The sequence below is a fragment of the Neoarius graeffei genome, chromosome 20 (assembly GCF_027579695.1).
Source record: "Neoarius graeffei isolate fNeoGra1 chromosome 20, fNeoGra1.pri, whole genome shotgun sequence".
Lineage (NCBI taxonomy): Eukaryota > Metazoa > Chordata > Actinopteri > Siluriformes > Ariidae > Neoarius > Neoarius graeffei.
The window spans coordinates 8,361,864-8,377,875 of record NC_083588.1 but is presented as its reverse complement, the minus strand read 5'-3'; the positions used below and the strand labels follow the sequence as shown (position 1 = coordinate 8,377,875).

Sequence of the window (16,012 nt, the reverse complement as noted above, 5' to 3'; positions counted from 1 at the left end):
CAGCCTCTCCTTTGGTTACCAGCTGCAGAGTAATGGGCAGACGGAGCATACAGATAAAAAATTAGAGGTCGCCCTACAGTGCTTGACATCCGGTGGTTCTTCCTCCTGGAGCCAGGCTCCCCTTTGGATAGAATATGCTCATAAAAGCCTTCCCTCATCATCCACTGGGCTGACCCCTTTCCAGCATTGCCCCAGTTACCAGCCCCATCTTTTTCCCAAGCAGGAGGAGGAGGCATCTGTCCCATCGGCCCAAGTCTTTGTCTGACGCTATCGCAGAGTGTCAGTGCACACCAGACGTCACCTGTTACGCTCCAGTCATGTGTACAAGAGGATTGCAGGCCAGCTCTTGCTTACCATCTGGGACAGAGGATCATGCTGTCCACAGCTAATCTCCCCCTGAAGGTCTCCTCCCATAAGCTGGCCCCAGGGTTTGTTGGTCCCTTTCCTATTTCTAAGGTCATTAACAACACAGCAGTTTGATTGTGGGGCGGCACGGTGGTGTAGTGGTTAGCGCTGTCGCCTCACAGCAAGAAGGTCCTGGGTTTGAGCCCCGGGGCCGGCGAGGGCCTTTCTGTGTGGAGTTTGCATGTTCTTCCCGTGTCCGCGTGGGTTTCCTCCGGGTGCTCCGGTTTCCCCCACAGTCCAAAGACATGCAGGTTAGGTTAACTGGTGACTCTAAATTGACCGTAGGTGTGAGTGTGAATGGTTGTCTGTGTCTATGTGTCAGCCCTGTGATGACCTGGCGACTTGTCCAGGGTGTACCCCGCCTTTCGCCCGTAGTCAGCTGGGATAGGCTCCAGCTTGCCTGCGACCCTGTAGAAGGATAAAGCGGCTAGAGATAATGAGATGAGATGAGTTTGATTGTCATTGCCCAAGTCCATGCAGCGCATCCACCTGTCCTTTTGTGTCTCTGTGTGACTGAGGCCCCTCCCCCTCATATCACAGATGGAGGCAAGGCCTACATGATCAGTAAACTACTTGAGGTCTGTCAATGTGGTCAGCGGTTACAGTATTTGGTCAACTGGAAGGATTACAGCCCGAAGGAGAGGTGTTGTGTGCCAGAACACTTCACCCTCGATCCTTCAATCCTCAGGGACGTCCACCATAAGAATGTGGAAACTCTGTCTGGGGCACCTGGAAGCATCCGTAAGGGGGGGTACTGTCATGATCCAGCCCTGAACTTCCAAGTCCTGACACATGCATTTGTGTTCCACACCGTGTTTCCCTGTTCTCCACATGATGTGCTAGCACACCTGCTCTGAATTTGCTTTCAGTTACTCTGTATAAATACGGCATGGAGAAAAAGACTCGGCATCAGGTTTTGTCTCATTCATGCTTTTGGTTTTTCTCTGCTACTTCTCCCTGGTTTTCTGATTGTTTGACTGTGACTGAATCTGGATTCTGTTTTTTCCAGTTTACCATTTGCCGGCTGTGTTTGGATTTCTTCCTGGTATTTGTGTGACATGTATTCTGTGTGGTGGCACGGTGGTGTAGTGGTTAGCGCTGTCGCCTCACAGCAAGAAGGTCAGGGTTCGAGCCCCGTGGCTGACGAGGGCCTTTCTGTGTGGAGTTTGCATGTTCTCCCCGTGTCCGCGTGGGTTTCCTCTGGGTGCTCTGGTTTCCCCCACAATCCAAAGACATGCAGGTTAGGTTTACTGGTGACTCTAAATTGACCGTACGTGTGATTGGTTCTGTGTCTATGTGTCAGCCCTGTGATGACCTGCTGACTTGTCCTGGGTGTACCTCGCCTTTTGCCCGTAGTCAGCTGGGATAGGCTCCAGCTTGCCTGCGACCCTGTAGAACAGGATAAAGCAGCTAGAGATAATGAGAGAAAGATGAAAGTATTCTGTGTCTGCCCTGCCTTTTTCGGATCTTTGCCAGGAAAGGACTGACTGTGTTGCTGTGACTGCTTCCAGCCTGTGTGCCTCACTGCTCTGCTCAACAGGTACATCTCAGTCTTTGATCTGTGATTTCTGGAGTTGCTCATTGGATCCAAATCTGCAGCTAGGACCTTCGGGTTGTAACAATGTGGCCTCATCACTTCATCTGATATCAGCTGGAGGAAAATCCACAGCACAGGTTGGATAAATTAAAACTCAAAAAGAACAGAAACTGAAGACACAGTTGTGTATTATGGGACGACATCCTTCTGCGGTGTGAGATTTCTCAGAAACATGACAAGATGCATTTTATCATGCTGTTATCAAGTAAGGGTTCAAATTAAAAATAACTATAAATTAATAAAAAGATAATTACCTCTTCTTTGAATGAATTCACATGAAAACACCTGATAAACTCACTCATTAACAACTGGCTTCAGCTTCTGATTTGTTAAAACCGAAAAACAAACAGGACTGATAGATCGATCTACAAACAGACATGACAAAATGTTTAAAATTATGATATATTTAAACTCACAGATTAGAGATGTTTGAGAGATGGGGAGGTTTTCTCATGTGTAAGAATCCATTAAATTTCCCTGAAGATAAGGAGTGTCTCCATGCAAATGTCCTTCCCTGTTATATATTTAAGCAGTGAAGACCAAGAGCTTTTACTACGTCTGCTTCAACACACACCATGATCTCTACATCCCTCCTGCTGCTGCTGCTGGCAGCCGGACACTGTAAGTGTTTTACATTTGATATTTAATACATTCTTTTATGTGATAGCTTTTTTGCTTTTCATTACAATACCTTTTTTACCCCAGGTGTTCACTGTGTTGAGCTGATCCAGACCGGATCCACAGTATTACCCCCTGGTCAGTCACTGACTCTGACCTGTAAAGTGTCTGGATATTCATTAACTAGTACCGACTGTACACACTGGATCCGACAACCTGCAGGAAAAACTCTGGAGTGGATCGGACGGATATGTTATGATGGGAGCACTGCCTACAGTGAGAAACTGAAAAGCAGGTTTCAGGTTTCCAGAGACACGTCCAGCAGCACAGTAACATTAACAGGGCAGAACATGCAGACTGAAGACACAGCTGTGTATTACTGTGCTCGTGAACCACAGTGAGACAAATCAACAACATCCCTGTACAAAAACACCTCATACAGTGTATAGTATAACAGAATGTCCACAAGATACAAATCTTATCAATCCTGTTTTACTGATCCTTAAATAGTTGATTGAAAATTATAGTATTTGATAAAGAGGCTTGTGTTCGATGAAAAGCCACACATTCTCCATCAGATGAATCTCCTGCCCATGTTTTCAATAAATTTCACTGGAATGAAGTTTTAATCAAAGAACTGTATTCAAATTATATTCTTTCAAGATTTGTTAGATTGAACGTTTCATTCATTTCACAGAATATTTCATGAACAGTTAAAATAAATGTGTAAATGTTTCTGCACCTCTAGTGGGCAGTATCTCACTTCTCCTGAGGTTAAATTCATGAAACTTGTGTCTTTTCCCATTTCAGAAAAAAGCAAGTATTATCTCTCAGAATTAGGAGCAGAGACATCGTCTAAATAACAACAGTTACACACTCAACATATCAATTCAGACACCTTCAACATGTATATTATAAACACTGATATCGACAGTGACTAAAAACATTTAGTCGTTCAATAAAATACGTTCATTCATAATTAACAACCATCTCTAAAGTGAAGGAAATTACTAAATTACAAGAACTCTGAAGGTCACTTGCATGTTCACCAATTATTAAAAACAACCATGAAACTGAACTGACAAACTGTAAAATGTGTCATCGCTCTCATCCTCGGCACATGCAAAATCAGCCCGTGGATCTTCATATTATAGACCTGACTCTATTGCTTAAAAGGATGTTGATGCAAATCCATCCTGTTCTTATTTGCTCTGCATAAAAATCAGCTCGTTGCTCAGCTAAAACTCATATCACCCAACTGAATTCCAGAACTTCCAACCATCACAGAGTTTGATTATGGAGCTGAGGAAGCAGCGTACAAAAACCAGACACAGACTGTATCTGAACTAACTGAAGCTGCTTCAGCTGTAATTGATAGACAGGAAAACATTCTCTGTGTCTGTTTACTGCTCCAAATATCTACGTGTTTCTGGATTTAAAACAAATGTAGGAAGGGTCTGAACTAGATTTTTTTTTCTTCAAAATAGAAACATATATCAATGAACTTTGCCCCTGGAAACACTGGAAAAACTCCCAGAGGTAGAAAGGGCATCAGTGTCAGCATGGTGTGTTAATTGTGGCTCTGATGGTTCTTCACCCAACAAACTAAGAGTCATCCCAGTCCCAATCCACACCTCGAGTCTCAACCAGCTTTAGTGGAAGATTCACATCTCCACAAGATACAAAACTTATTCAGCAAGTTGACCTTAAAAAAAAAAAATCCCACAAAACATAAATCAAAAATTTAAGCAGATTCAGTAATTCAGCAGAACTGTAGTGTCAGTGCATTTCATCTTTCAGGAAGTTTCTTTATTTTGCTCTTAAATGACATTAAAGAATCTTCATCACAGAGAGTGAAGAACAAACTCCATCAAAAAGACACGGTTATAAATTACTTAATTTCCCACTGATACTGTATCTGAGTGCTTTCTCTCTTTTAAACCGTGCTGATACAAATGCTCCAATCTGGAATTCAGACTTCCTTCATTTGTATCGCTGCTCCATGGGAGACCTTTTTACTGACAGCAAGAACATTTGAACCTTTTTTTTTTTTTTTAATCTCTCCTTCCAGTTCTGGATATTTTGACAACAGCACTTTTGTGCCTCTAGAGGGGAGTCTGTGCAAACTCAACCATCTCAACCTGTTGCTCTCTGCACATTCAGGCCATTTTTCTTCTCACATTCTGCTATGAATCATGACCCTCAGATTAAACAGAATTACATACAGCATATCAGCAACCTGTGTTGTGTTGATCAGTAGACAAGGCTCTTTGTTCTGGAGAAACTGATTTCATGGTAAATTCATAAAGACTGAAATAAGGCAGTTGATCGATTGTCTAATTTTATAGAAATAAACCCCTTTTTAAAATTTCCGATGAAATGTGAATCTGTATGATGTTACACTGTATAAAATCATATCCTTTTTTCCCCATTAGGAGACATTCGAATGGTTTAAAGTTTCTGTGGATGATTCAGGGTTCTCAGCTTCTAAAAATGGTTTTACTCTCAACTCTTTCTAACCATGAAACATTCTGTTGTGGGGTTCCACACAGAACCTTCTAATCATCCACTCATCTCTACACTGAGCAGCTTGTGGTTGTGGGTTTAATTCATCCATAGTGCTCATGGACACTCCCTATTCAAATAGAGTCGGGTATAAACAGCATGTTCTTGGCTCTTCTCGTTTCCAGTGAGCTGTGTGATAGATAACACTCCCATAAACTTTATATCTGTCTTAAGCAGAACTCAGAGAAGGATGATTTTAGGACAGTGTATTTTATTTGGACTCATTTCATGTAAGTTTCAGATTTTTCATGAGATTACTGGAAGGAAAAAGAGCCATTCTGTCCTGATAAACATTATAACATTACCGAGTTATACTCTTCTCTTCCAGATTCTTATGGACAGTCCCTGACTTCCTCTGCTTCTGTGGTGAAGAGACCTGGAGAGTCAGTCACTCTGTCCTGTACTGTCTCCGGATTCTCAATGGGCAGCTACTACATGCACTGGATCCGTCAGAAACCAGGACGAGGATTGGAGTGGATCGGATGCATTGACACTGGCACTGGCAGGATATTTGCTCAGTCTCTGCAGGGCCAGTTCTCCATCACTAAAGACACCAGTAAAAACATTCTGTACCTCGAAGTGAAGAGTCTGAAAGCTGAAGACACGGCTTCTATATAGTAAATGATAAAGAGGCTTCTGTTCCATTAAAAGCCACACATTCTCCATCAGATGAATCTCCTCCCCATGTTTTAAATAAACTTATGTGGAGCATCCATGATATAAGTGTCTGTGTAAATTATTTAGAAATGAAAACATATTAGAACAAGCACTGTTCTGTCAACCTTGTAGCCGAAACTACTGTCAGAGTCGCTGGTCTAGAAATGTGAGGCTCTGCAACATCATGCCCACCATACAGATCAGGAAGTTCCCCAACTAAAAGCCCTGGATAAACAGGCAGGTATGATGGATGTTGCATGCTCACGCTCTTGCATTTAGATCAGGCAATGAAATGGAGTACAAAGCGGCAAAGTCTGGACTGAGGAAAGCCATTATAGCAGCCAAGAGGCAGTACAGAGAGAAGCTGGACAGCTTCTATTCTTCTGCTGACCCTGGGCGGATGTGGCAAGGCCTGCAGCACTTCACAGACTTCAGCACCAGCACCATCAGCTCCACAGACAGCCTGCCGGATGACCTCAACACTTTCTACACCCGCTTTGAGACCTCCAGCTACAGCACATAGAAGAGGCACACAAACCTGCACCAACCAATGCCCCACCACCACCACCATCTACAGTCTCATCAGGCCTGGTACACAAAGCTCTGAGGAAGATCAACCCCAGGAAGGCAGCAGGACCAGACAACATCCCTGGGCGGTCCCTCAGAGTATGTGCCAATGAGCTGGCTGATGTTTTCACCGCTATCTTCAACCTTTCCCTCAGCCAGAGCACCGTTCCCTCCTTCTTCAAGACCACAACCATTGTCCCTCTTCCCAAGAAGAGCCCACCCACCTGCCTGAATGATTTCAGGCTGATAGCACTCACTCCATTCATCTCAAAGTGCTTTGAGAGAGTGGTACTGGCCCACATTCAAGCCAGTATACCGGACCCCCTGCACTATGCCTACAGGCCCAACAGGTCCAGCTCAGATGCCATCGCTGCTGCCCTCCATTATACCCTCTCCCACCTGGAAAACAAAGACTCCTACATCAGAAGACTCTTTGTTGACTACAGTTCTGCCTTCAACAGGGTTATCCCCACAAACTCACCCATAAACTGTCCACACTTGGTTTGCACCCCACCCTCAGTGACTGGCTCTAAGGTAAATAAGGGGAAAAAGGTAAATACATTACCTTTATTTTGTAATATACCATTTGTTTTTTTGCATTTTATTTTGCACTATATTGGCTTCTCTCTCTCTCTCATTATCTCTAGCCACTTTGTCCTTCTACAGGGTCGCAGGCAAGCTGGAGCCTATCCCAGCTGACTACGGGCGAAAGGCGGGGTACACCCTGGACAAGTCGCCAGGTCATCACAGGGCTGACACATAGACACAGACAACCATTCACACTCTCATTCACACCTACGGTCAATTTAGAGTCACCAGTTAACCTAACCTGCATGTCTTTGGACTGTGGGGGAAACCGGAGCACCCGGAGGAAACCCACGCGGACACAGGGAGAACATGCAAACTCTGCACAGAAAGGCCCTCGCCGACCCCGGGGCTCGAACCCAGGACCTTCTTGCTGTGAGGCAACAGCGCTAACCACTACACCACCGTGCCGCCCTATATTGGCTTAACTTTGTATTATTTCTTCCACCTATTTATTGTTGTAATTTGGGACTCATGGAGGATGGCAAACTAAGAATTTTATTGTGCAAGAGGACATGTTCCTTACTGTGCATATGACAATAAACACTTTGAAACACTTTGAAACTTGAATCAGTTGGTCACAGAGATACGCAAGTGTTTAGTTTTAAAAGCCGAGTCTTCAAGGTCATGTGATGCATTTGATGCAAATCCTTCACTGAGGTCTCTTATATGAGGTTGGGGAGTGTGTGTGTGTGTGTGTGTGTGTGTGGTGAGGAGGAGAGCAGCTGAACAGTTTAATTCACTTCAGTTTTATCCCAAACAACGATGCTCTCATCAGTGCTGCTGCTGCTCACAGCTGCATTCTGTAAGTCTCCATGTTGGCTGAATGAGTTTAGATTTCATACCTGGTTGGGAAAATGATTTGATGATGTTTTATTGTTGTTCTCAGTTGGTGTTGGTGCTGTGGAGCTCACTCAGTCAGCCTCTGTGCTCGTTAAACCTGGAGAGTCGTTCTCCATCTCTTGTAAGACCTCAGAGTCGAGCTATTGTTTCACTGGATACGACAACCTGCTGGGAAAGCTCTGGAATGGCTCGGATATCTGTGTAGTGATGGTAGCACTAATATCAAAGATACAGTGAAGAGCAAGATCAGTTTCAGCCAGGACACATCCAGCAGAACAGTTTATTTAAGAGGACAAAACTCTCAGACCGAGGACACGGCTGTGTATTACTGCGCCAGACACACAGCACTACAGACTCCCTGCAGTCCTGTACAAAAACATCCCTGTTCATTTTCATCTCCCTGCAGTCCACTTGTCCCCAGGGACACCTGATATAAATGAGCTCACAGGGTTCAGACCCCTCTGTATTTCAAAGACAAAGGGAAATCAACATCATGTTTCATCTTTGGCCTCAACATGAAATTATTTCTTGTCCTGGGCTGGATATACAGTTAATCCATCATGAATAATCTATCAATCCATTCCATTCCAATCCATAGTTAATGTGAATGAGGTGAAGTGTTAATGCAGCATTCAGACTCTCCAAAGGCCAGGTGATATGAACATCACAGTTTACGATTTGAACATAATGTCTGTCTTTGGACACTGAAAGTTTGGCTTTAACAGTTTTAATGATGATCATATTCCAGTTCTCTAAACTAGTCTGATCAGTTGGAGGTAAATCTCCTCGTCTACAGATGTGACAGAGCTCAGAAGTTGTGCCTCTTGTTGCCTGGAAAGTATTTTCACTTCATGCAGTGCACAATGACAAAATAATCTCACAAATTTAGCTGTTTAAATTCATGCTCCAAGCAACACCAGAATGATTTGTGTCCAGGAGTCCACAAGACAACAAATAACGCTGCTCATTAGTTGAGAACCAGCACCATTAGAATGAGGGGTTCAGTGATGTACTGCTCTTCTGGATCGATAAATGAAACTTCAAGAATTAACATTGCCATCATAAACATTAAAAAACATAAACTAGGATCTTCATACACATGAGATTGATCTATGTCTTCATGCAATTCTCAAGAGTGCAGTCTGAACAGGGCTGATAATGATATAAAAGCTTGTTTTTTCTCATCATCATCATCATTATTATTATTATTATTATTATTATTATTATTATTATTTTGATGTATTATGGCAAAAAATCAGTTTACTTTTCATGATAACCAAAATAAGAAGGGAGAATTGCATCATTTATTTATTTATGAACCATTATTTTCACCAAAAAAAAATCTTACTCATAATAATTATAAATAAATTATTTCCCACATTAAATTGATGCTAAATCAAGACATTTGATGTGATGAACATCTGCAGAGTTGCACTCAACACAGCTCCTCTGTCATGCTTATGCAAATCTCCGTCTCCTCTTGTAATATGAGCACCGTGCTTATCTCGAGAGGAAGCGGTTCTCATTAGTCCTCGTTCAACACAAACATGTTTGCTTCAGCTCCACTGCTGCTGCTGGCTCTCGCCCCCTGTGAGTGTTTGGATCGAAGCTTTATGAGTTCATCTGATCCTTTCAGTTCAACATGGCAACCTTTTCTTTTTCTCTTTTCACAGATGTGTTCTGTGCTACTGAGCTCATCCAGCCAGACTCAGTGGTGATAAAGCCAGGAGAGACTTTAACCATCACCTGTAGAGTGTCTGGAGCTTCGATCACTGATAGCAGCCACCATGGAACAGCTTGGATTCGACAACCTGCAGGAAAATCTTTGGAATGGATCAATATCATTTATTATGATGGGAGCATTGCAAAAAAAGATTCACTGAAAGACAAATTTGTCATCTCTCGCGACACTTCCAGTAACACTGTGACCTTACGGGGACAGAACATGCAGAGTGAAGACACAGCTGTGTATTACTGCGCTCGTGAACCACAGTGAGACAAATCAACAACATCCCTGTACAAAAACACCTCATACAGTGTACAGTATAACAGAATGACCACAAGATACAAAACTTGTCCATCCGTAGCAAACTAAAAAATAAATAATCCCACAAATTACACCAGGGTTTCATGTTAATTTTTTATTCGTTTGTGGCGTAGATTTGAAACCACAGTGCTACATCTCTCACACTGCTGCACATTTATACACACTGTTATAACCAGAGATTAAATTGGGCAGAGCCCTCCGGAGCCCAGCTCCACCTCCTCGCCTCGGCAGTACAGCCAGCAGGAGCTGAGCTCCCTCTGCTTCCGTCAGTCCCCCCAGGATTTCGCGGGCCTCTTTTGTGATTGTTGTGGGCTAAAATGTCTGATGTTGCGGGGGGTTTTCCAAAAAATTGCGATGAAAGTTGCGGTGTATTTTAGGTTTTTGTTGCGATTACATTGCGGGAGGAAGTGAAAGTTGCGAGAAATTGTTGCGATTTTCTCTTTTTGTGATTAAAATTGAGTGATATGTTAAATATTAAGTTATTACTGAAAAACTATTGATTAAAAAAAAAACAAAGACACTGAGAAATGGTCCTATAAACAACTTTACCAATATAAAAGATTACCAGGACTACAAAATGCAGAAAATAGGCTTTACTTATCCAAATGCACCTGTTGGTTCAAAAGTTAAAGTGCAGAGAACCTCACAGCACAACATGAAGTTACCTTAAAATATAATATAAATGCCTCAGCTTTCATGTCAGAAAAAAAAAAAAAAACTATTAATACTAGTACTGTGTGCAGGCAGTCTCTGTTAGGGTTTTGCTGGGATTCGAACCTGGTTCGTTGGTGTGATAATCCAGCAAACCCCCACTAGGCCACCAGGGGGATGACTCAAATGCAGAGGCGTGAGGCGGAAGTAGAAAAAGAATCAAAAGGTTTATTTAAACTATATACACTATATACAGGGCAAAACAAAAGACAAAAAAAAACCAAAGAGCATAATCCAAAAGAAAAGCAAAGTGCAAAAATACAAAAGCTAAGAAGATCAAAAAACACAGTACAAAGGAAACTGGAGATAAACATAACAGCACAAAGACTCCGTGACAAGAGGACTGAACTCAGGGGTATAAATAGACAAACTAATTAAGGACACAGGTAAAGATAATAAGGCAATTAACACAAACACAAAACACAGGAACAGTGGCGGCCTCTAGAGGCCAAAATAAACACGACATGAAAAGGAAATAACAGCGGCCTCTAGAGGCCAAAACAGTCCTAGTCCTAACAGGACCCCCCCCTCTAGGAGCGTCTCCTGACGTTCCCAGGGCGATCCGGATGGGCCGAATGGAAGTCCCGACATAGTTCTTTATCAAGGACATCCCGAGCAGGAACCCAGCAGCGCTCCTCAGGACCATAGCCCTCCCAGTCCACCAGATATTGCAACCCGCCGCGGACCCGGCGGGAGTCAAGCAGGCGATTCACAGTGAACACAGTCTGCCCCTGGAAGATGCGGGGGGGTGGGGGGTTCCTAGGGGCAGGGGCATACGTAGACGTCAGTACGGGCCGTAACAGGGAAACATGGAAAGTGGGGTTGATCCTCAGAGTCCGGGGCAACTGGAGCCGGTAGGAGACAGGGTTCACCCTGCGCACCACCTTGAAGGGGCCAATGTAGCGAGGAGCAAGCTTGCGGTTCTCCACCCGCAGTGGAAGGTCCTTAGTGGACAGCCAAACACGCTGCCCAGGGCGGAAAGCGTGTGCAGGTCTTCTATGGTGGTTGGCCTGAGTCTGGTTGGTTCTGGAGGTCTGTATGAGGGTCTTCCTGACCTTGCTCCAGGTCTTGCGACACCGTCTCACATATTGGTTGACCGAGGGCACCCCCGCGTCCTCCTCCTGGTCCGGGAACAGAGGTGGCTGGAACCCGAATTGGCACTGGAATGGCGACAGCTTGGTGGCCGATGACTGCAGGGTGTTGTGGGCGTACTCCGCCCATGGCAGCCAGGTGCTCCACGATGTCGGGTTATCCATAGCCAGGCCTCGCAGGGTGGTTTCCAGGTCCTGGTTGAGCCTCTCCGTCTGACCATTGGACTGTGGGTGAAACCCAGAGGAGAGGCTGGCAGTGGCTCCGATGACCTTGCAGAACCCGTGCCACACTCGGGAGGAGAACTGGGGCCCTCGGTCTGAGACGATGTCCTGTGGAAGACCAAAGACTCGGAAGACATGATTAAACAAAAGTTTCGCAGTTTCAAGAGCAGAGGGGAGTTTGCACAGTGGTATGAAGCGGCAGGCCTTGGAGAATCTGTCAACTAAGACCAAAATGACCGTGTTACCTTGTGACTCAGGGAGACCCGTGATAAAGTCGACTGCCACGTGGGACCAGGGACGCCGGGGAATGGTCAGAGGATGCAGGAGACCCTGGGGACGCTGTCGTGGGTTCTTGGTTCTGGTGCAAACCTCACAGGACAGGACAAATGACCTTACTTCCTTCTCCATGTTAGGCCACCAGAAGCGTCTTTTCAGGAAGTCCAGGGTCCTCCGAGCTCCCGGGTGGGCGGTGAGAGGGGAAGAGTGACCCCACTGGAGAACCTTGGCCCGGGCTTGATGTGGGACGTACAAGAGGCCCGGTGGCCCCGTCCCAGGACCGGGGTCCTGGCGTTGGGCTCGTCGAACAGCCTCCTCAATACCCCAGCGGACAGGGGCCACAATCCGGGACACCGGGATAATAGGCCCGACTTCATTCTCCCTGTTAGTGGCAGAGAACAGCCTGGACAGTGCGTCAGGTTTGGTGTTCTTGGAGCCGGGACGGTACGAGAGGGTGAAGTCAAACCGACTGAAAAACAGGGCCCACCTAGCCTGTCGAGGGTTCAGTCTCTTGGCTTGCTGGAGGTACTCCAGGTTCTTGTGGTCAGTCCAAACCAGGAATGGATGTTGTGCTCCCTCCAGCCAGTGCCTCCACTCCTCAAGGGCCAGTTTGACCGCTAGCAGTTCTCGATCCCCCACATCGTACCGGGACTCAGCAGGACTCAGGCGGTGGGAGAAGTAAGCGCAGGGGTGCAGCTTTCCTTCCGAACGTTGAGAGAGCACCGCGCCGACACCACTGTCCGAGGCGTCCACCTCCACGATGAATGGTTGGGAGGTGTCCGGGAGAACCAGAATGGGTGCCGTGCAGAAGCGGTCCTTGAGGTCTTTGAACGCCTTTTCTGCCTGAGGAGACCAGCCATAAGATCCACCTGTCCCTTTGGTGAGGTCTGACATGGGTGCTGCCACAGAACTGAAGTTCCTGATGAACTTGCGGTAGAAGTTAGCGAATCCTAAGAACCGCTGAACCTCCTTAACGGACTTGGGAGTAGGCCAATCCCGGACGGCCAGGGTCTTGGCAGGGTCCATTTGGAGTTGGCCTGTCCGTACAATAAATCCCAGAAAGGAGACCTCGGGAACATGAAATTCGCATTTCTGGGCCTTGGCGAACAGATTGTTCTGTAGCAGCCTCTGGAGAACCTGGCGGACATGGTGGCGGTGCTCCTGCACGGTCTTGGAAAAGATAAGGATGTCGTCGAGGTAGACAAAAACGTATAGGTTAATCATGTCCCTTAAGACGTCGTTGATTAGGGCCTGAAAAACAGCTGGTGCGTTGGTGAGTCCGAAGGGCATCACCTGGTATTCGTAGTGCCCAGACGGGGTGTTAAAGGCAGTCTTCCACTCGTCTCCCTGTCGGATACGGATGAGGTGGTATGCGTTCCGTAGGTCCAACTTGGTGAAGACGGTGGCGCCTTGGAGCAGGTCGAAAGCTGTGGACATCAGCGGAAGGGGATATCGGTTGCGCACAGTGATCTTATTCAGGCCCCTGTAATCAATACATGGTCGGAGCCCCCCATCCTTCTTGCCGACAAAGAAGAAGCCGGCTCCAGCAGGTGAAGTGGAGGGTCGAATAAACCCAGAGACCAGGGCATCTTTGAGGTATTCCTCCATGGCCTTGCGTTCTGGCTGAGAGAGTGAAAACAGTCTGCCACGAGGAGGGGTAGTCCCAGGGAGCAAGTCGATGGCACAGTCGTAGGCCCGGTGCGGAGGAAGAACGGCGGCCCTGCTCTTGCTGAATACCTCCTTGAGATCCCAGTACTCTGTGGGAACTTGAGATAACTCGGTGAGATCAGGGGGCTCGGCAGGAGACACAGGAGAGCTAGAGAGCAGACAAGAGGCATGGCATGCAGGGCCCCATTCCACAACCTGGCTTGTTACCCAGTCTATGCGAGGGTTGTGGCGAGTAAGCCAAGGAAGGCCTAGAATAACTGGGAACTCAGGTGAAGGAATCAGGTGCAGGGATATTTCTTCCTTGTGACCTTGAGACTGGAGGAAAACTGGAGAAGTAACTTGGGTGACTCTTCCATCACCTAACGCTTGGCCATCGAGGGCAGACACAGACAGTGGGACTTCAAGAGGTGCAGTCGGAATATTGATGCTTTGGGCGAAGTGAATATCCATAAAGTTCCCAGCCGCCCCTGAGTCTATCAAAGCTTGACAAGAGTGGACAGACTCACCCCAGGAGATGGAGACCGGGATGTATATTCCTTGGCCAGGGAGTCCGGGAGAGAGGGTAGGCCCCGTCACAACCCTCCCTCGGCTGGACGGGGCGGTCCTTTTGCCAAGAGTTCGGGACATGATGCTCGGAAGTGACCAGGCTTGCCACAGTAGATGCAGCACTTGTCCCTCCTTCTGCGCTCCCTCTCAGATGCGGAGAGGCGAGTACGACCCACTTGCATGGGTTCTGGACAGTCACTGAAGGAGGTAGACGGTCTCCAGGTAGAGGTAGGGAGGCTGGGGGGGCTCAAGGGCTTGGTGGCGTTCTCTCATCCTGTTGTCCAGACGAATAGCATGTGAGATGAGGGTTTCGAGGTCACTTGGGCATCCAATAGAGGCCAGACCGTCCTTGATGGGGTCAGACAGACCATGGTGGAAGGCTGACACCAGGGCAGTCTCGTTCCATCCACTTACTGCTGCGAGTGTTCGGAACGAGATGGCGTAATCTGCGACGCTTCCTCCTTGCCGGATGGACATGAGCTTTCGGGCTGCGTCGGTACTGATGTCTGCCTGATCGAAGACCCGAAGCATCTCTTCAGAAAACAGCTGGAAATCAAAGCACTCAGGTCCCTGTCTTTGCCAGATAGCAGTAGCCCAGGCTCGCGCCTTACCAGCTAATAAGGTGATCACAAAGGCAATCTTGCGGCGATCCGTAGTGTAGGTGGTAGGCTGAAGCTCAAAGGTGAGTTGACACTGGGTAAGGAACTCTCGGCACTCACTGTGCTTGCCGTCATACCTCTGTGGTGCAGGAAGGCTGGGTTCGCGAGGTGAAGAAGGCAGCATTGCAGGAGGCACTGGAGCAGGAGTGGGAGCTGGATCAGGAGCAGGAACTGGATCAGGAGCAGGAGATGCAGGCAGAGATGTCAGCTGTGCCAGGGTTTTCCCAATTTGCTGAAGCAGTTCCTCGTGGCGAGCGAGGGCCTCACGTTGGCTGGTGAGCGTACGTCCATGAGCGTCCATGGTCGCTCCGAAGCGTGTCAAAGCTGCCATAATTCCCTGAAGGTTGGCCGGGTAGACAGTTGAAGCAGCCTCTGCTGAGTCGGTCATGACGGAGTCTTTCTGTTAGGGTTTTGCTGGGATTCGAACCTGGTTCGTTGGTGTGATAATCCAGCAAACCCCCACTAGGCCACCAGGGGGATGACTCAAATGCAGAGGCGTGAGGCGGAAGTAGAAAAAGAATCAAAAGGTTTATTTAAACTATATACACTATATACAGGGCAAAACAAAAGACAAAAAAAAACCAAAGAGCATAATCCAAAAGAAAAGCAAAGTGCAAAAATACAAAAGCTAAGAAGATCAAAAAACACAGTACAAAGGAAACTGGAGATAAACATAACAGCACAAAGACTCCGTGACAAGAGGACTGAACTCAGGGGTATAAATAGACAAACTAATTAAGGACACAGGTGAAGATAATAAGGCAATTAACACAAACACAAAACACAGGAACAGTGGCGGCCTCTAGAGGCCAAAATAAACACGACATGAAAAGGAAATAACAGCGGCCTCTAGAGGCCAAAACAGTCCTAGTCCTAACAGTCTCTCCTGAAGACTAAATTAAACAATAATTATAAACTAATAAAATAAATGGCTCAGGCTTCAAAGAAGAAAAAA

General features: G+C 46.5%; 1 pseudogene and 1 gene segment (V, D, J or C); both read left to right on the top strand.

The window, feature by feature from the left end:
* The first annotated feature begins 2,577 nt into the window (after nucleotides 1-2,577).
* Nucleotides 2,578-5,803, top strand: LOC132869412 (immunoglobulin heavy variable 3-30-3-like). The segment is given in 3 exon segments: nucleotides 2,578-2,623; nucleotides 2,708-3,007; nucleotides 5,514-5,803. Coding segments are annotated over 3 exon segments (636 nt in total).
* A 1,956-nt stretch (nucleotides 5,804-7,759) lies between these two features.
* LOC132869411 (Ig heavy chain V region 914-like) lies at nucleotides 7,760-8,268 on the top strand (annotated as a pseudogene).
* The last annotated feature ends 7,744 nt before the right edge of the window (nucleotides 8,269-16,012 follow it).